Genomic DNA, 21,846 nt, shown 5'->3' with positions numbered 1-21,846 from the left:
GTTGGTGTAGTTGCTTACAGATACACTCCTGGAAATAGAAAAAAGAACACATTGACACCGGTGTGTCAGACCCACCATACTTGCTCCGGACACTGCGAGAGGGCTGTACAAGCAATGATCACACGCACGGCACAGCGGACACAACAGGAACCGCGGTGTTGGCCGTCGAATGGCACTAGCTGCGCAGCATTTGTGCACCGCCGCCGTCAGTGTCAGCCAGTTTGCCGTGGCATACGGAGCTCCATCGCAGTCTTTAACACTGGTAGCATGCCGCGACAGCGTGGACGTGAACCGTATGTGCAGTTGACGGACTTTGAGCGAGGGCGTATAGTGGGCATGCGGGAGGCCGGGTGGACGTACCGCCGAATTGCTCAACGCGTGGGGCGTGAGGTTTCCACAGTAAATCGATGTTGTCGCAAGTGGTCGGCGGAAGGTGCACGTGCCCGTCGACCTGGCACCGGACCGCAGCGACGCACGGATGCACGCCAAGACTGTAGGATCCTACGCAGTGCCGTAGGCGACCGCACCGCCACTTCCCAGCAAATTAGGGACACTGTTGCTCCTGGGGTATCGGCGAGGACCATTCGCAACCATCTCCATGAAGCTGGGCTACGGTCCCGCACACCGTTAGGCCGTCTTCCACTCACGCCCCAACATCGTGCAGCCCGCCTCCAGTGGTGTCGCGACAGGCGTGAATGGAGGGACGAATGGAGACGTGTCGTCTTCAGCGATGAGAGTCGCTTTTGTCTTGGTGCCAATGATGGTCGTGTGCGTGTTTGGCGCCGTGCAGGTGAGCGCCACAATCAGGACTGCATACGACCGATGCACACAGGGCCAACATCCGGCATCATGGTGTGGGGAGCCATCTCCTACACTGGCCGTACACCTCTGGTGATCGTCGAGGGGACACTGAATAGTGCACGGTACATCCAAACCGTCATCGAACCCATCGTTCTACCATTCCTAGACCGGCAAGGGAACTTGCTGTTCCAACAGGACAATGCACGTCCGCATGTATCCCGTGCCACACAACGTGCTCTAGAAGGTGTAAGTCAACTACCCTGGCCAGCAAGATCTCCGGATCTGTACCCCTTTGAGCATGTTTGAGACTGGATGAAGCGTCGTCTCACGCGGTCTGCACGTCCAGCACGAACGCTGGTCCAACTGAGGCGCCAGGTGGAAATGGCATGGCAAGCCGTTCCACAGGACTACATCCAGCATCTCTACGATCGTCTCCATGGGAGAATAGCAGCCTGCATTGCTGCGAAAGGTGGATATACACTCTACTAGTGCCGATATTGTGCATGCTCTGTTGCCTGTGTCTATGTGCCTGTGGTTCTGTCAGTGTGATCATGTGATGTATCTGACCCCAGGAATGTGTCAATAAAGTTTCCCCTTCCTGGGACAATGAATTCACGGTGTTCTTATTTCAATTTCCAGGAGTGTATTTAGCACACAGTAATTCCAAACGCGGGAGTAGTGTGATCAGTACTTGTCAAAGACTGTATCTGTATTCAAATACGAAGGCAAACATATTCACATAATCCAGGCCTACAGAAAAAACGAAGCTTTTTTGTAGAAAATTTAATGTAGCTAATTTTTTTTACTCAGATGCGTTTTCGCTAGAGGCCGTAGTTTTCGGATTATCCAAGAAAAATACACAATAGTGAATTTAAAACCCGTCTTTCGAGAATGGATCGAATACTGTGGCCACCAGCGAAAACATATCCCAGTACAAAATTTAGCTACATTAAATTTCCTATAAAAATTTCATGTTCGGTTTTTCTGTAGGACTCATACTTTGTGTGTGACGAGCGAGAGAATATGAAAATCTTGTGCAAGGTTTTGGAAGGAGTAGTGGGTTGCAGCTGTCTCGCCCTGTATACATCATAAAAGTCTGTCATATCTAATGTTAATAACGAGATCTAGAAAGCGTATGTAACGAAAAGACAAGCGGTAAACGCTCTGGAGTTCTCAATATTTTCAAGAAACTGCGTGTTAAAGTATCCTACACATGGTAAGCTCTTATTTCATCGTAGTTCCTTCTGCTCCTTCAAAAATCAAGTCGTCACAAAATTTTGTATTAAATCAACTCTGTACCTCTCTTATTGTGATGTATGCAATTTGTTGTAGAAGGAAGAAAATACTAATATTTTACATAAATATTTTATCTCCAGTGTATTGTATCTAGAAATAAAATTACTTCAAATAAATATCTTTCCGCACATGGAATATTTGTTTCCTGTGTTTCATGCTTCAATTTGTTGACGAACTATGTTTCACAGCCGATCACCAGTGAAGCAAATTCTTGCAACAGGCAGGTATTTTATAGAGCTATAATTTGGTTTTTACTACCGCTCATGTTTTTTGCAGTTTGTTTGATAACGTATGTTCCTCAGGCGCGACTGCTTCACCATGCTATGACGGAGATTCTGAAGTGAATCTGGGAAACCATGGCATTGGAGATTTCGTTCCGAAATACGAATTGGAAATAAAAACCCAAAAAGTCGAATTCAGGAATCTGACGGATTTTTACTCTAAGATATAGATTTTTCACTGCCTCTGTCTACCAAGTGAAACCATTAGGGAATGTTAAAAAATGAAGCAAGTGACTTAAAGACATGAAAGTTGCTTCACGACAGGATGATAAAGAGACATTAGAACGACTGAAGTAACGAGCAGTGGAACTTGTTTTAACTCGGCAGTTTAGTTTTTGCTGTGGAAATACAGTTTGCGCAGAAGCACACCTTGAAGTAATTACAAGAAAAGCATAAGATTTATGGCTCACACTAATTGTAATGGTTCAAGTAAACAGGTCATGTTTCAGACTAAAATATCCCCATTACTTTTAAATGATTAGGTTTATAACGACACTGTACGGCAAAATACACCTAGAAGTAATCACAAGGCATCATAAAATTTATGCCTCACGTGAAATGTAGTGGAGATAGCGAATAGTTAATATTTTGATCTAATACGCCCATATTACAGTCGAAGTATTACTTTTATGACGACGCACTGAGCTGCAACAAATCTGTTTAGAAACCACTAACATAACAGCCATAGTAGAGTCTCGATCTTTGTTTGGGAAGTGGAAACCAGCAGCAGCCCAAATAGAATTCGCAGATCGCTCAGCATTATATCGTGCTGTTCATGACGATATTTTGGGAATTCGCATTTGGAGTGCAGGCGACTAAGAGAGTTTGTTGTTATTGTGCTGCTCAGTCTAAAAGACAGACCCTGCCGTAATTGGATGCCTGTCGTGTGGTTGAGAAACTAAAGGCATGGACAAAAACTGCCACTCATTTCGGAAAGACGGTGTGGATTACAAGATGCCACAGAAAATATTGCTTCATTGTTTCTACAAACATCATTTGGTAGTTACAATTCACGTCTTATTATTATGTTTTTGACCTGTGAGAGGGACAGCTTAATTTATCTCGGAGAGACATCCTTAAGATAGACGGAGTGCCTCATGGAAAACATACTTGTACTTGCTCTCCGTGCCTGTAGCATTGGGAGCGCAGATGATGCAGTTTCCAATGTAATTTCAGTGACTCAAAATAGAACAGTCAGGTTATGGCCAAGGGGGGAACGAAAAGTGCGCTTGGTCAGCTGGATGATTTGTCACTGACGACGTCCACTGAAGACAGCAACAGTGATACAAAACGATTTCACAAACTAAGGAACTACACTGAAGAGCCAAAGAAACTGCTACATCTGCCTAATATCATGTACCGCCCCCGAGCACACAGAAATGCCGCAGCAAGAAGTGGCAGGGATTCGACTAATGTCTACATCTACATTTACGTGTATACTCTGGAAATCACATTTAAGTGCCTGGTAGAGAGTTCATCGAACCACCTTCACAATTCTCTATTACTCCAATCTCGTCTAGCGCGCAGAAAGAATGAACACCCACATCTTTCCGTACGAGCTCTGATTTCCCTTATTTTATCGTGGTGATCATTCCTCCCTATGTAGGTCGGTGTCAAAATATTTTCGCATTCAGAGTAGAAAGTTGGTGATTGGAATTTCGTGAGAAGATTCCGTTGCAACGAAAAACGCCTTTATTTTAATGATTTCCAGCCCAAATCCTGTACCATTTCTGTGACAGTCTCTCCCATATTTCTCGATAATACAGAACGTGCTGACCTCTTTGAACTTTCTCGATGTACTCCGTAAGTCCTACCTGGTAAGGATCCCACACCGAGCAGCAGTATTCTAAAAGAGAACGGACGAGCGTAGTGTAGGCAGTCTCCTTAGTAGATCTGTTATATTTTCTAGAGTCCTGCCAATAAAACGCAGTGTTTGGTTAGCCTTCCCCACAGCATTTTCTATGTGTTCCTTGCCCTGTAAGTTGTTCGTAATTGTAATACCTAGGTATTTCGTTGAATTTACGGCTTTTTCGTTATTGGGGGCCAACTGCCACTTTTAGCACCATTCCGATATTTCTTCTGAATCGTTTTGCAGTTTGTTTTGGTCTTCTGATGACCTTATTAGTCCATAAACGACAGCGCCATCTGTAAAAACAACCAAAGACGGCTGCTCAGATTGTCTATAACACTACCTTGGCGAACGCCAGAAATCACTTCTGTTTTACTCGATGACTTTCCGTCAGTTACTACGAACTGTGGCCTCTCTGACAGGAAACCACAAAGCCAGTCACATATCTGAGACGATATTCCATAAGCACGGAATGACACTACGAGCCGCTTGTGTTGTACAGTGTCAAAAGCATTCCGGAAATCCAGAAATACGGAATCGAACTGAAATCCCTTGTCAATAGCCGTCAACACTTCATGTGAATAAAGACCTAGTTGTGTTTCGCAGGAACGATGTTTTCTAAACCCATGCTGACTTTGTGTCAATAACCGTCAACACTTCATGTGAATAAAGAGCTAGTTGTGTTTCGCAGAAACGATGTTTTCTAAACCCATGTTGACTTTGTGTCAATAGACCGTTTTCTTCGAGGTAATGTGTGATATAGTGCGGAAAGAATTGACACCATGAATCGTGCAGGGCTGTCCATAAAATCCGTAAGAGTACGAGAGGGTGGAGATCTCTTCTGAAAAGCTCGTTGCAAGGCATCCTGGATATGCTCAATAATTTTTATGTCTGGGGAGTTTGGTGGGCAGCGGAAGTGTTTAAACTGAAGACGACAACAAAAACAAGAACCATTTAATCTGGAGCAATATTCATTACGGTTTTGCTTATCCTACGTATATCTAACGAAGAGACCATGAAGATAAAATCAGAGAGATTAGAGCCCATACAGAGGAATACCGACAATCCTTCTTACCACGAACAATATGAGACTGGAATAGAAGGGAGAACCGATAGAGGTACTCAGGGTACCCTCCGCCACACACCGTCAGTTGGCTTGTGGAGTATGGATGTAGATGTAGATGTAGATCTGAACATGTGCACACAGATAATGGCCGAATGCGACCCTACATTCTGTCGTGTCAGGTTGCATAATCATCTATTTATACGATGTATCACACCGCTCTCTGATTCATGAAAACACATAACTTATCGAAAAATATGATTCATTCTCCTACCTTCGATTGGTGCCTATTGTGGAGCAAATCCCTCACTCCCCCCCCCATGAACCATGGACCTTGCAGTTCGTGGGGAGGCTTGTGTGCCTCAGCGATACAGATAGCCGTACCGTAGGTGCAACCGCAACGAAGGGGTATCTGTTGAGAGGCCAGACAAACGTGTGGTTCCTGAAGAGGGGCAGCAGGCTTTTCAGTATTTGCAGGGGCAACAGTCTGGATGATTGACTGATCTGGCCTTGTAACAATAACCAAAACGGCTTTGCTGTGCTGGTACTGCGAACGGCTGAAAGCAAGGGGAAACTACGGCCGTAATTTTTCCCGAGGGCATGCAGCTTTACTGTATGATTAAATGATGATGGCGTCCTCTTGGGTAAAATATTCCGGAAGTAAAATAGTCCCCCATTCGGATCTCCGGGCGGGGACTACTCAAGAGTATGTCGTTATCAGGAGAAAGAAAACTGGCGTTCTACGGATCGGAGCGTGGAATGTCAGATCCCTTAATTGGACAGGTAGGTTAGAAAATTTAAAAAGGAAAATGGATAGGGTAAAGTTAGATATAGTGGGAATTAGTGAAGTTCGGTGGCAGGAGGAACAAGATTTCTGGTCAGGTGTCTACAGGGTTATAAACACAAAATCAAATAGGGGTAATGCAGGAGTAGGTTTAATAATGAATAGGAAAATAGGAATGCGGGTAAGCTACTACAAACAGCATAGTGAACGCATTATCGTGGCCAAGATAGATACGAAGCCCACACATACTACAGTAGTACAAGTTTATATGCCAACTATCTCTGCAGATGACGAAGAAATTGAAGAAATGTATGATGAAATAAAAGAAATTACTCAGGTAGTGAAGGGTGACGAAAATTTAATAGTCATGAGTGACTGGAATTCGGTAGTAGAAAAAGGGAGAGGAGGAAACGTAGTAGGTGAGTATGGATTGGGGCTAAGAAATGAAAGAGGAAGCCGCCTGGTAGAATTTTGCACAGAGCACAACTTAATCGTAGCTAACACTTGGTTCAAGAGTCATAAAAGAAGGCTGTATACATGGAAGAAGCCTGGAGATACTGACAGGTTTCATATAGATTATATAATGGTAAGACAGAGATTTAGGAACCAAATTGAAATTGTAAGATATTTCCAGGGGCAGATGTGGACTCTGACCACAATCTATTGGTTATGACCTGTAGATTAAAACTGAAGAAACTGCAAAAAGGTGGGAATATAAGAAGATGGGACCTGGATAAACTAAAAGAACCACAGGTTGTACAGAGTTTCAGGGAGAGCATAAGGGAGCAATTGACAGGAATGGGGGAAAGAAATACAGTAGAAGAAGAATGGGTAGCTCTGAGGGATGTAGTAGTGAAGGCAGCAGAGGATAAAGTAGGTACAAAGACGAGGGCTGCTAGAAATCCTTGGGTAACAGAAGAAATATTGAATTTAATTGATGAAAGGAGAAAATATAAAAATGCAGTAAATGAAGCAGGCAAAAAGGAATACAGACGTCTCAAAAATGAGATCGACAGGAAGTGTAAAATGGCTAAGCAGGGATTGCTAGAGGAGAAATGTAAGGATGTAGAGGCTTATCTCGCTAGGGGTAAGATATATACTGCCTACAGGAAAATTAAAGAGACCTTTGGAGATAAGAGAACCACTTGTATGAACATCAAGAGCTCAGATGGAAACCCAGTTCTAAGCAAAGAAGGGAAAGCAGAAAGGTGGAAGGAGTATATAGAGGGTCTACACAAGGGCGATGTACTTGAGGACAATATTATGGAAATGGAAGAAGATGTAGAAGAAGATGGAATGGGAGATACGATACAGCGTGAAGAGTTTGACAGAGCACTGAAAGACCTGAGTCGAAACAAGACCCCGGAGTAGACAACATTCCATTGGAACTACTGACGGCCTTAGGAGAGCCAGTCCTGACAAAACTCTACCATCTGGTGAGCAAGATGTATGAGACAGGCGAAATACCCTCAGACTTCAAGAAGAATATAATAATTCCAATCCCAAAGAAAGCAGGTGTTGACAGATGTGAAAATTACCGAACAATCAGTTTAGTAAGTCACAGCTGCGAAATACTTAAGCGAATTCTTTACAGACGAATGGAAAAACCAGTAGAAGCCGACCTCGGGGAAGATCAGTTTGGATTCCGTAGAAATGTTGGAACACTTGAGGCAATACTGACCCTACGACTTATCTTAGAAGCTAGGTTAAAGAAAGACAAACCTACGTTTCTAGCATTTGTAGACTTAGAGAAAGCTTTTGACAATGTTGACTGGAATACTCTCTTTCAAATTCTGAAGGCGGTAGGGGTAAAATTCAGGGAGCGAAAGGCTATTTACAATTTGTACAGAAACCAGATGGCAGTTATAAGAGTCGAGGGACATGAAAGGGAAGCAGTGGTTGGGAAGGGAGTGGGACAGGGTTGTAGCCTCCCTCTAATGTTATTCCATCTGTATATTGAGGAAGCAGTGAAGGAAACAAAAGAAAAATTCGGAGTAGGTATTAAAGTCCATGGAGAAGAAATAAAAACTTTGAGGTTCGCCGATAACATCGTAATTCTGACAGAGACAGCAAAGGACTTGGAAGAGCAGTTGAACGGAATGGATAGTGTCTTGAAAGGAGGATATAAGATGAACATCAACAAAAGCAAAACGAGGATAATGGAATGCAGTCGAATTAAGTCGGGCGGTGCTGAGAGAATTAGATTAGGAAATGAGACACTTAAAGTAGTAAAGGAGTTTTGCTATTTGGGGAGCAAAATAACTGATGATGGTCGAAGTAGAGAGGATATAAAATGTAGACTGGCAATGGCAAGGAAAGCGTTTCTGAAGAAGAGAAATTTATGAACATCGAGTATAGATTTAAGTGTTAGGAAGTCATTTCTGTAAGTATTTCTATGGAGTGTAGCCATGTATGGAAGCGAAACATGGACGATAAATACACTCCTGGAAATTGAAATAAGAACACCGTCAATTCATTGTCCCAGGAAGGGGAAACTTTATTGACACATTCCTGGGGTCAGATACATCACATGATCACACTGACAGAACCACAGGCACATAGACACAGGCAACAGAGCATGCACAATGTCGGCACTAGTACAGTGTATATTCACCTTTCGCAGCAATGCAGGCTGCTATTCTCCCATGGAGACGATCGTAGATATGCTGGATGTAGTCCTGTGGAACGGCTTGCCATGCCATTTCCACCTGGCGCCTCAGTTGGACCAGCGTTCGTGCTGGACGTGCAGAACGCGTGAGACGACGCTTCATCCAGTCCCAAACATGCTCAATGGGGGACAGATCCGGAGATCCTGCTGGCCAGGGTAGTTGACTTACACCTTCTAGAGCACGTTGGGTGGCACGGGATACATGCGGACGTGCATTGTCCTGTTGGAACAGCAAGTTCCCTTGCCGGTCTAGGAATGGTAGAACGATGGGTTCGATGACGGTTTGGATGTACCGCGTACTATTCAGTGTCCCCTCGACGATCACCAGAGGTGTACGGCCAGTGTAGGAGATGGCTCCCCACACCATGATTCCGGGTGTTGGCCCTGTGTGCCTCGGTCGTATGCAGTCCTGATTGTGGCGCTCACCTGCACGGCGCCAAACACGCATACGACCATCATTGGCACCAAGGCAGAAGCGACTCTCATCGCTGAAGACGACACGTCTCCATTCGTCCCTCCATTCACGCCTGTCGCGACATCACTGGAGGCGGGCTGCACGATGTTGGGGCGTGAGCGGAAGACGGCCTAACGGTGTGCGGGACCGTAGCCCAGCTTCATGGAGACGGTTGCGAATGGTCCTCGCCGATACCCCAGGAGCAACAGTGTCCCTAATTTGCTGGGAAGTGGCGGTGCGGTCGCCTACGGCACTGCGTAGGATCCTATGGTCTTGGCGTGCATCCGTGCGTCGCTGCGGTCCGGTCTCAGGTCGACGGGCACGTGCACCTTTCGCCGACCACTGGCGACAACATCGATGTACTGTGGAGACCTCACGCCCCACGTGTTGAGCAGTTCGGCGGTACGTCCACCCGGCCTCCCGCATGCCCACTATACGCCCTCGCTCATAGTCCGTCAACTGCACATACGGTTCACGTCCACGCTGTCGCGGCATGCTACCAGTGTTAAAGACTGCGATGGAGCTCCGTATGCCACGGCAAACTGGCTGACACTGACGGCGGCGGTGCACGAATGCTCCATTCGACGGCCAACACCGCGGTTCCTGGTGTGACCGCTGTGCCGTGCGTGTGATCATTGCTTGTACAGCCCTCTCGCAGTGTCCGGAGCAAAGTATGGTGGGTCTGACACAATGTCTTCTTGTTCTTTTTTCCATTTCCAGGAGTGTAGTTTGGACAAGAGGAGAATAGAAGCTTTCGAAATGTGGTGCTACAGAAAAATGCTGAAGATTAGAAGGGTAGATCACATAACTAATGAGGAAGTATGGAATCGGATTGGGGAGAAGAGACCAGAAGAAGGGATCGGTTGGTAGGACATGTTCTGAGGCATCAAGGGATCACCAATTTAGTGTTGGAGGGCAGCGTGGAGGGTAAAAATCGTAGAGGGAGACCAAGAGATGAATACACTAAGCAGGTTCATAAGGATGTAGGTTGCAGTAGGTACTGGGAGATGAAGAAACTTGCACAGGATAGAGTAGCAAGGAGAACTGCATCAAATCAGTCTCAGGACTGAAGACCACAACAACAATGTGGAGCAAATGGGTTTGCTGCAGAACAACCCCCAGATATATATCGAGCTGTTCGTCAGCACATCTGGCTATGACGACTGCTGCTCGCCAAAATACGGTGCCTATTGAACATAGAAAACCGGCAGAACATCTAAGGGGCTTTAAGTCAACAAATGCGTTGAGGATAGCTAAAGAATCAATCGATTGCCTACTTCGTTTTCACTCAGTCAAGAACTTCGTCATTGTCTCAAATTACTGTCTCGCTCTTTCTTCTGCACGTGTACACCTGAGATTTGTACTTAAATTTTTCTTCTAGAATCTCTTGAATTCACCAGCCTTAATTCGAAATATCTGAATTCGTAGCGGTATCACATAAAGCTGGTTATTTCTCTTACTCTCGATGTAAAGTTAGTTGGATTCACGGCGGTGAAAGATATTATCATCATCATCTGGGTTGCAATGGCGAGGAGAGAGGCGGAAGAGTGCAGACTGTGCAGCGATGTCAAGCGTTACAGAACAGACGGCTACGCAGCGTCTCGAGGGTCTAGGACATGTGGCAGACCATCGGGGATTACAGCTAGGCTTGGTACTCTTGAAGAGAAGTAACTGCACACTTTCACTCATACCCACACTTCCGTTTTCATACTCATTCATACCAACACATCACAACAATACACATTTACTTAATGTTGTCAATTATTCCGGACAACCACATGCACAAGTCTTGGAGACAAAAGTTTGAGGCAACAATCAGTATCTATAAGTGAATCACAATATTGTGAAGCACTAAGGAACAAAAAAAAAAAATATTTGGAAGACGCCATCTTCGCCTTTCACTTTTAAATTTATTCAAAGAATGTGTTATTGCTATTTTAGACTTCAGTCATTTTCAAAGGGACTAGAAGAAAATATTGGTGCTTCAGCACATGGAAAATTTTTAAATCATATTTTATTTTAAGAATAAACAAAGTAATTGTGAATATCAAACACGAAATGTAAAAAGAACAAAGGTACCTTGAAATGCAGGGTATCCATAAAGTCCCTTTAGAACTTCAAAATTTTATTACAACGGCAGTCGTTGAAATATTTTAACATTTCTTTTATTTCAATCAGCGTTTATAAAAGTTTTTTGTCAGTGTTTTATAGTCCTCTATATTGGCGCCTTTAGTTGCACAAAGCACATCAGGACGGTAGTCGATTTCTTGCCATGTTCGCTGTAGCATAGCGTCATCAATGGTGGCAATGGCATTACGAATCCTTTGCTTCAAGTCAGCAATGTCCTGTATCTGTGTTTGATACACGATATCTTTTACATACGCCCATAAAAAAGTCCAACGGAAGTAATATCCGGCGAACATGTGGCCAATCCATCTGCCTGGAAATATTTCCTTGAGGAATCGACGAACATGCAGTCCCCAATGTGGTGGTGCAGCATCTTGCTGGAAAACGATGGTTGGTTGTAAGACAATCACTTGTGGTGCTACATATTCGGTCAGAAGGTCGAAGCAAACATGTGCAGTAATTGTTGACTCGTTGAAGAAAAATGGACCAGTTATTCGGTTGCACGTGATTCCACACCACACATTCACTTTTGGACTATCCCGGTGAAGCACCCTAGTCATATGGGGGTGTTCAGATCCCCAGATTCTCACATTGCGTCTGTTTAATGTCCCAGAAACATGGGAAGTTGCCTCGTCACTGAAACAAACTCGCTTGAGGAATGCTTCAACCGCTGAAAGGCGTTCCAGCACGATGAGTGCTAAAGCTGTCCGTTTTGGCTTGTCATTTGGCTCAAGTGTCTTTAACAATTGCACTTTGCAAGCGTACAACAGTAAATACTTGTGGAGGACCTTATGCACAGTTGAACGTGGTAGTTGCAACTGTCTGGCAGCAGTGCGGATGGACTTCGTAGGTGAACAAGTGAAGATGTTTAAAATCCGGTCGATGTTTTCCTCGGATGTTCTTGGTCGCCCTCTCCTCCCTTTATCCAACACTGTTCCTATCTCCATAAATGTTTTGTGCCATGCACGAACTGAAGGGCGCCATGGCGGATCTGTTCCATACTTCGTTCTGAAGTTTCGTTGAGTCTGTGTAAGGCGTCAGGCAAATCCAACATTTTCCATGAAAACCCTGACATGATAAGCAAATCCAGTAGTATGTCACATAGCTCCAAATAAATCGTTACATTAAATTAAACAAAGTAATACAAGTAACGAGTGCGCAAATGGAATACCACAGACTAACACAAGAATGCCTAAACGCATGTCATACCTTCCCACCGTGTGACTGACGCAGTTCGGAGGGGAGAAACGAGAACAGAAGCCGAGAGCAGAACCGTGTTAAGCTAGAAGGCCCTACGATAAGGGACGGACACCCACGTCGCCAGCTAACCACCAGGACCACCCCCCAGCCCATGTTAAAAGCTAGAGCCTTCCACAAGAACAGTATAGATCTTACGATGACACTAAAAGGGCCACACCAGCTGCAAGTTTTAGCGTGAGACTTTTTCGCGTCTCTGTTATGTTGCAAACTTTAAAAACATTGCCCCACCACGAAAAGTATAACGTTTCTCATTGGATAGACAGAATTTTTGTAGGCGGAGCTTAAGGTTAACATTGAGACCCTGATTGGTCAGATGAAAACACAGCCAGATAGGTTTTTTTAAACCAACTTCGGTAAACTGTAGTAAGGAGAAGTTAGGAGAAGAGTTACTTCGGAGACGGCGAGGTGAGCGGAGCTGTGTTGGGCGCCGCCCCCTGACGAACACCGACAAGGTAATGAACGCACGCGATGCCGCATTTTTGAGCGCATAAGGCTTCACTCAGAACTGCAGAAGTCTCATCTGTTACATTCCCTTTTTTACGTAATACTAGTGTCGATCGTCAATTGGAGCTCATGGTATTCACATTTGCTATGTAAGTTAAAATCTTAAATGCGATGATTTTTCTGTTATATAATTATTGAGAAGCCACATCAGCCACTGTAATTTACGACAAGTTAGATAAGTAATTAAAGATAATTGAGTGTCACTGTAGACCATTTTGAGAGTTTTCTCTTTTGTTAAACTTAATTTTAACCTAGATTATAGATATGGTATGGCATAGGTCATCCTTCGATCGACTGTAGAACTTGGAAACCCATTCAGGGAATATTAGTTCACATTTTTTTGAACGCAGTTGGTTTTTATCATCCTGTACTAAAACATTTCCTTTTATCAATAGCGCAATTTAAAAACAATGTTTTGTGAGTAGAATAAAATTTCCAATGATAAACTTAACTGCTTTTCCGACGTTATTTTACCAGCTAACTAAAAATAGGAAAGCCTTCAACCGCTTTCACTAAATTTAGTTAGTATTAAGATTCTTTTACAGAGAGTGCAGTGGAGCTGACGTTGAAACCATTAAGTATTTGGTTATATCATCGCTAGTCTCACTGAACTCTTCTGAACTCTACATGTCATGTGTGGTCTGGCGTCTCCTTACCAGCAACAGGTCCCAGGTTCATACTAGTCAATTCCGTAAAAAACACGCTCAGAGCGTCGTTGCGCGAAAGTGGTAGGGGGACACGACATAGAAGAACAGACAGCACGCAGAATGTTAGATCTGAAGATCCGATTTTGTCTCAATAAACCAGGGCACATATTGTACCTTCTCTTGAGGAGTTGCTGTTTTCTAGAGGTTCAGTTCCTTCTATCAACAGAGTATCTGAAACATAAAATTTTAGTATATATAAAAACTTTAGTAAACAGTGATAACAGTAAAAGAAATTTTGTTAAAATATTTCAACAACAGCCGTTGTAGTAAAATTATGAATTTGTAAAGAGACTTTATGGACACCCATATTATTAAATTTCTGGATTGTGGAGTGAACTCTAGAAGACAAACATACCGTTTATCACATTCGTACAAGCTCACGAGCCTTTGTGTCTGACACAAACGATATCTGTGTAGTGAGTATTAACAACAAAAGAAAGCATTTGTGGAAAAGATTCCCGGTCATTGACTACTCAAGTGCATAAGAAACGAGTACGTACCAAGCGAATAAAGATATTAGAGAGTTAACCTTGTAGTTTTTCGTAACCAAACAAATCCAAAAAGGACATCAAACTAATCTCAAGAATTACGTAGACAGGCGAATACAAACGGAAAAAATGGTGAAAACTGGACGGTAGGAGTCACTTGGTATATTCCTCTCGTGGAAAATCTTAATCGACAACCTTGTGGGAGAGGAGAAGCAACAGCACAAAGATGTGTGGAAATGTCTTGAAAAGATCTTTCTGTAGCAACGAACGGTGAATTGCATGCAGTAGTGATGATAAATGGTAAGGAAAACCTGCCATTACTCCTGACATGTTCCATTTGCGACCGAGTAATTCGGCTGCTGGTTACCCTTGTGAGTCTCAGCACAGCACTGCGGTTAGCTCGCAACGGTAAGACGCTTCGTGAATAACAAAAGACAGTAAACCACTGGTGATGTGTGTAACGTGAACCTGTCCGCTTACATTCTACGGGCGTCTGTGCTGTTCGTTACGAAAGAACGCGAGTATGCAGGGCGTGCAGCTGAAGCTAAACGAGTAGTGAAGACATTTCTGTCAAGTGCCCGAGGCAATGTCCAAACGTGACATCTGCCATCGAGACATGAATCCCAATACTACTCAATGGGTGTTCGAACACAACAGCTCCACAATTCTAAATGTGTAATTGTGATGCTGAAGGCGCGCCATTAACATTGAATTAATCAGTAACTGAGCAATGTACTGTAGTTACTCAAATTCATGCCAGTTTCAAACATATGCAACTGCAACAGCAGACAAATTTCAAACGAGTTTCTCAAGACTAAATTTTCATTCAACGAAGCATGAAAACATATATAATTTTTGTTATACACATACTCATTCCATTATCCATTACGCTTTTCGACTGGTAGCCATTACACTACTGTTGATGTTCAGATGTGTGTGAAATCTTATGGGACTTAACTGATAAGGTCATCGGTACCTATACTACACTGTAATCAGAGGTAATCACAAGTTTGGAGCTGTTTTATACGGGGGAATTCGATTATTTAAAGAATCGGTGTTTAATAATTACTTACTATATGGAAAGGAGCGCAGTGGAGTTAAGAAACACCTACATCCCAGAGAGGTGAGTGAGAAGGGGATGACACTGAAGCACAAATCAGGAAAACCTGGAGCAATTTCAACGAAATTGTTATACTAATGGCTTAATTTCTTGTATAAAAATACTAAAGAAATAAGGTTCCCCACTGACACTGGATGAGAAATGGTGATGTAAACATGTTGGAGAGTTGGTACACATTTCCTATATTTCATTGACTTGAAATACTTTTAAAAGTGTGAAGTGCAATTTGTGTCTTATTTGTGCTGTTCAGTGCGTCAACTAGGTCGCGGGAATTGGTGCTGCAGTGAGCCAATTATTTTGTCAACCTGTTTCAGGACCTAAGATCAAGCCACATGGCTGAATACCACACATACATTTAATATCCTCTCTAGACTCGTATGGTGTAAAACAGCGAAGAATCAAATATTTATCTGCGCAGTAGGGCTATATGTTATATACACATATGTTTAACATCTGGCCCTAAGCATATGGATCGATTTCAACCAAACTAGGTACAGAACGAAGGTGCCCAAATATCGTGTTTTGTTTGGTCGATCATTATCTACATCTACATCTGCGTCTACATTGCTACTCGGCAAGTCACACTTAAGTGCCTGGCAAGGGGGTCATGGAACCATCTTCACACCAATATCTACACTGCTGGACATTATAATTGCTACACAAAGAAGAAATGCAGGTGATAAACGGGTATTCATTGGATAAATATACTACACTAGATCTGACATGTCATTACATTTTCTCGCAATTTGGGTGCATAGATCCTCAGAAATCAGTACCCAGAACACCCACCTCTGGCCGTAATAACGGCCTTGATACGCCTGAGCATTGAGTCATGCAGAGCTCGGATGGCGTGTACAGGTACAGCTGCACAAGCAGCTTCAACACGATACCACAGTTCATCAAAAGTAGTGACTGACGTATAGTGATGAGCCAGTTGCTCGGTCACCATTGACCAGATGTTTCCAATTGGTGAAAGATCTGGAGAATGTGCTGGCCAGGCAGCAGTCGATCATTTCCTGTATCCAGAAAGGCCCGTACAGGACCTGCAACAGGCGGTCGTGCATTATCCTGCTTAAATGTAGGGATTTGCAATGAAGGTAGAGCCATGGGTCGTAAGACATCTGAAATGTAATCTCCACTGTTCAAAGTGCCGTCAATGCAAACAAGAGGTGACCGAGATGTGTAATGACCGGCACTCCATACCATCATGCCGGGTGATAACCAGTATGGCGATGACGAATACACGCTTCCAATGTGCGTTCACCGCAGTGTCACCAAACACGGATGCGACCATCATGATGCTGTAAACAGAACCTGGATTCATCCGAAAAATGACGTTTTTCCCTTCGCGCACCCAGTTTCGTCGCAGGCGCTCCTGTCAGTGATGCAGCGTCAAGGGTAACCGCAACCACGGTCTTCGAGCTGATAGTCCATGCTGCTGCAAACGTCGTCGAACTGTTCGTGCAGATGGTTGTTGTCTTGCAAACGTCCCCATCTGTTGACTCAGGGATTGAGACGTGGCTGCACGATCCGTTACAGCCATCGGATAAGATGCCTGTCATCTCGACTGCTAGTGATACGAAGCCGTTGGGATGCATCACGATGTTCCGTTTTACCCTCCTGAACCTACCGATTCCATATTCTGCTAACAGTTATTGTATCTCGACCAACGCGAACATCAATGTCGCGATACGATAAGCCGCAATCGCGATACGCTACAATTCGACCTTTATCAAAGTCGGAAACGTGATGGTGCGCATGTCTCCTCCTTACACAAGGCATCACAACAACGTTTCCCCAGGCAACGCCGGTCAACTGCTGTTTGTGTATGAGAAATCGGTTGGAAACTTTCATCATGTCAGCACGTTGTAGGTGTCGCCACCGGCTCCAACCTTGTGTGAATGCTCTGAAAAGCTAATCATCTGCACATCACAGCATCTTCTTCCTGTCGGTTAAATTAAGCGTCTGCAGCACGTCATCTTCGTGGTGTAGCAATTTTAATGGCCAGTAGTGTATTATTGGAAAGGAATACTATGGTGGTAAAAACCACCAGGCTCCCTTTTAATTGCAATATCACGTGACACACAAACATCACTTCAGAATACAAAACATACTTGAAAACATCTTCCTCACATTTTATAAGCCAACTATAAAATGCATCTTTCCAACATGACGTCCATGTCTTGACTATTTCAAGGTCCGACTCTCTAACAACTCAACAACTAATTAACAATCGCTTACGCGCCCAAAAATCAGAGTTACAAGCACGTCAAAGATCATAGTGACAAATGAAAGAATACACATAAGAATAATATCACTGCAATATAAACATATCAATGTATCACAAATGAATTCAAATCTGAATGTTGTCTCAGAAATATGTCAACTACTTTGCAAAAACACAGTAGAATATTACTGGTATCGAGAGGTTCAGGTGAGGTACCATTAGTTCAGTCAAACTGCAGATATACCTTGCAAAAGGTGGGGTAGAAGATTTTATTTTTTTAACTCGTTCATATTGTTGGAAAGGTTACAAGGTAGAAAATGTACGGCATCTGCATGCAATCGTATTACATATTGTAGCATAAATAAACTTCACGCAATCCGACGTGAATGTGTTCGTAGTTACTGAATGTGATACTGTTTGTCCTGGTCCTGCAGCAGAGTGAGATGGTAAATTCCAATGAATAGTATGACGAGTAATATGTTTATACTACGCAAATAGAAACTGAAATAACAGTGTCCAAAAATTAGGCAATTTGCCAATTTGCTCGAAATTTGAAAAATTGGTATTTTTTGACGCGCTGTAGCGCCTTAGATACTGGGAGTAGAAAAAAATTGTAAGAATCAAATTTGTAGAGAATGTTGTGCTCTTTAAGAAAGAAAATAGGCGTTAAAGTGATAGGAGCAAATGAAAATGAGATATTTTGAAAAAACTGAAAAACGTCCGAAATTTTCGAAGTTTTTTGACTGCAGAAAGTTTTCCCAAGATAAATTTTGTTGGCAAAACTTGGTTTTGTAACCTTTCCAACAATATGAACGAGTTAAAAAAATAAAATCTTCTACCCCACCTTTTGCAAGGTACAGGCTTTTTTTCTGACAGTTTCACTGGACTACATAACGATTGCGTAATTCAAGTACCATTACAGGTGGAAGAGAGGGGGACAGTTCGGGGTGGAGAGGGAGAAGGGGGAACGTCCACATAAAGTGAAAAAGAATTCAGGTCTCTGGTGCTAATCAGAGTTGTAAAGGAGCCACTGTGACTGACGAACAGTGTCGAGTAGTGTTGCAGTCACCGGTAGATACCGGACGGAACGAATCTCATTAGACAACTGGGTAGGCGTACTCGTGTGGGAGCGAGAGGAAAACCGCAACACGCCGGCAATCAGCCCGCAATCCCGTATTGAAATCGCATCCTCCTGTGGCGCTCCTTAGCGAGCGAGTCGGCCGGGCGCTGCAAAAACGGCCCGTCGCAGCGGAGAGGCCGCCTGCGGGCGCCCACGCCGCTTCCCACGAGGGCGCCGGGCTACCTGCTGGCGGCGCCGCGCCGCCCTGGACAGCCCTCGCGCGCGTCACATTCCTGGCCGCAGCTCGTCCGTCAGCGTGGCCGCTGCCACGCAATTACCTGATAAACTCCGCGCATCGCCCCGGTGTCACGTTGCCCGCAGCTCGTTACGTCGCCTCCCTCGCGCGCCCCCGGGCCCGCCCCACCACTGATTCGCTGCTCGGCAGGAAATCCTCGTGACAGAGTGTCAGACAAATATGACACTCGCGCATTACGTGTGGTCAGCACCGTCACGGGTCTCGTCCCTAGAAAACGACTCTCTAGACCTCCAGTGGAGCATACATTATTCGGCGAAAAGTCTCCGCGCAGCCTCAGTCCACGCTGTGAGTGTATGAAACGTCCCCTTAGAAAAATTATAAATGGCGGTGCATAGAAACTGACAAACAATATTTTTAGCGAAACGCAATCTGACTTTCAAAATCCCCACAAAAGAATGGCCCTGACCAACAATAACCCATACCTTTCACAAATCACATACCTCACAATAATCTTCGTTACTCGTACTACTGCAATACAGCGAGCGCCAATGTTGTTGTTGTGGTCTTCAGTCCTGAGACTGGCTTGATGCAGCTCTCCATGCTACTCTATCCTGTACAAGTTTCTTCATCTACCAGTACCTACTGCAGCCTTCTGAATCTGCTTCGTGTATTCATCTCTTGGTCTCCCTCTACGACTTTTGCCCTCCACGCTGCCCTCTAATGCTAAACTTGGGATCCCTTGATGCCTCATAACATGCCCTATCAACCGGTCCCTTCTTCTTGTCAAGTTGTGCCACAAACCCCTCTTCTCCACAATTCCATTCAATACCTCCTCATTAGTTACGTGATCTACCCATCTAATCTTCAGCATTCTTTTGTAGCACCACATTTCGAAAGCTTCTATTCTCTTCTTCTCCAAACTGTTTAACGTCCATGTTTCACTTCCATACACGGCTACACTCCATGCAAATACTTTCAGAAACGACTTTCTGACACTTAAATCTATACTCGATGTTAACAAATTTCTCTCCTTCAGAAAAGTTTTTCTTGCCATTGCCAGTCTACATTTTATATCCTCTCTACTTCGACCATCATCAGTTATTTTGATTCCCAAATAGCAAAACTCCTTTACTACTTTAAGTGTCCCATTTCCTAATCTAATTCCCTCAGCATCGCCCGACTTAATTCGACTACATTACATGATCCCCTTTTTGCTTTTGTTGATCTTCATCTTATACTCTCCTTTCAAGACACTGTCCATTCCGTTCAACTGCTCTTCCAAGTCCTTTGCTGTCTCTGACAGAATTACAATATCATCGGTGAACCTCAAAGTTTTTATTTCTTCTCCATGGATTTTAATGCCTACTCCGAATTTTTGTTTTCTATCCGTTACTGCTTGCTCAATACACATATTGAATAACTTCGGGGAGATGCTACAACGCTGTCTCACTTCCTTCCCAACCACTACTTCCCTTTCATGCCCCACGACTCTTATACATGCCATCTGGTTTCTGTACAAATTGTAAATAGCTTTTCGCTCCCTGTATTTTACCCCTTCCACCTTGAGAATTTGAAAGAGAGTATTCCAGTCAACATTGTCAAAAGCTTTCTCTAAGTCTACAAATGCTAGAAACGTAGGTTTGCCTTTCCTTAATCTTTCTTCTAAGATAAGTCGTAAGGTCAGTATTGCCTCACGTGTTCCAACATTTCTTCGGAATCCAAACTGATCTTCCCCGAGGTCGGCTTCTGCCAGTTTTTCCATTCTTCTGTAAAGAATGCGCGTTAGTATTTTCAGCCGTGACTTATTAAACTGATAGTTCGGTAATTTTCACATCTTTCAACACCTGCTTTCTTTGGGATTGTGATTATTATATTCTTCTTGAAGTCTAAGGTTATTTCACCTGTCTCATACATCTTGCTCACCAGATGTTAGAGTTTTGTCATGACTGGCTCTCCCAAGGCCGTCAGTAGTTATAATGGAATGTTGTCTACTCCCGGGGCCTTGTTTCAACTCAGGTCTTTCAGTGCTCTCGAGCGCCAATACTGTCAGCTAAATAAAAGATTCTAACTACTGAAGTCACGAACTACTGATAGGCATAGTTGGCAAATGAATGATTTTGATAGAGAACAAACAATGTATTTACCTTAATAGTGTTCAAAAGTCATTTTATATATATATATATATATATATATATATATATATATATATATATATATATATATATATATATATATATATATATATCAATTCGTGACATCCCGTCGTACAAATTTACTGTCTCTGATGGACACACGTCCAGATCATCCACTCTCAAAACTCCGCCATCTCACTCCCCACATCTACCACTGCTGGCGGCTCACCTCCAACTGCGCAACGCCACGCGCTGTTAACAGCCAACTGCCCAACACTACAATAGCAAATTCCAACAATGAAAACCAGCCACAAACTGCACACAGTCAGTGATTTTCATACAGAGCGCTACGTGACGTTACCAACATAAAAACCTAAACAGCCTACTTACAAGTGTTACGTCAGGTTGTACACCCGAGAATGTACCAGGGGTAGTCAGACGTACTTATCACCTCGAAAAAATGAACCTTTGAACATGAAGCTTAGTGAGGGATTAGTCCTTTTACTGCCGATTCACCTACCAACGTGACACATCTTTCCCAAAGATGGATGGTTAGATGCAGACTACATTTGTAGAAATGTGCATTTTGTGCGTACAGGAAACATTCTATTCAGCTGTACATCTCGTCGTCATTCTGGAAGTGCTTGACGCGGAGAAACAGTATGAAGCCATGCCAGGAGAATACGAAAGAAGACGAAACCAGAACAGCTGTTAGCATGAGTGACATAAAAGTAGATACCTTAGATGTTGCGAAACTACTCCACCACAC

At 43.6% G+C, this 21,846-nt stretch overlaps 1 protein-coding gene across 1 annotated transcript in view; it reads left to right on the top strand.

The window, feature by feature from the left end:
* Positions 1–21,846, top strand: part of LOC126355685 (polyglutamine-repeat protein pqn-41-like) — a 79,666-nt gene that overhangs the window by 14,251 nt on the left and 43,569 nt on the right. The window contains exon 2 of the mRNA XM_050006050.1: positions 18,838–19,143. Within this exon, the coding sequence (XP_049862007.1) occupies positions 18,838–19,143 (306 nt within the window). The remainder of the gene's footprint in view (positions 1–18,837; positions 19,144–21,846) is intronic.

The sequence above is a fragment of the Schistocerca gregaria genome, chromosome 3, assembly GCF_023897955.1.
Source record: "Schistocerca gregaria isolate iqSchGreg1 chromosome 3, iqSchGreg1.2, whole genome shotgun sequence".
Classification (NCBI taxonomy): domain Eukaryota; kingdom Metazoa; phylum Arthropoda; class Insecta; order Orthoptera; family Acrididae; genus Schistocerca; species Schistocerca gregaria.
This window is presented reverse-complemented; position numbering and strand designations above follow the sequence as displayed.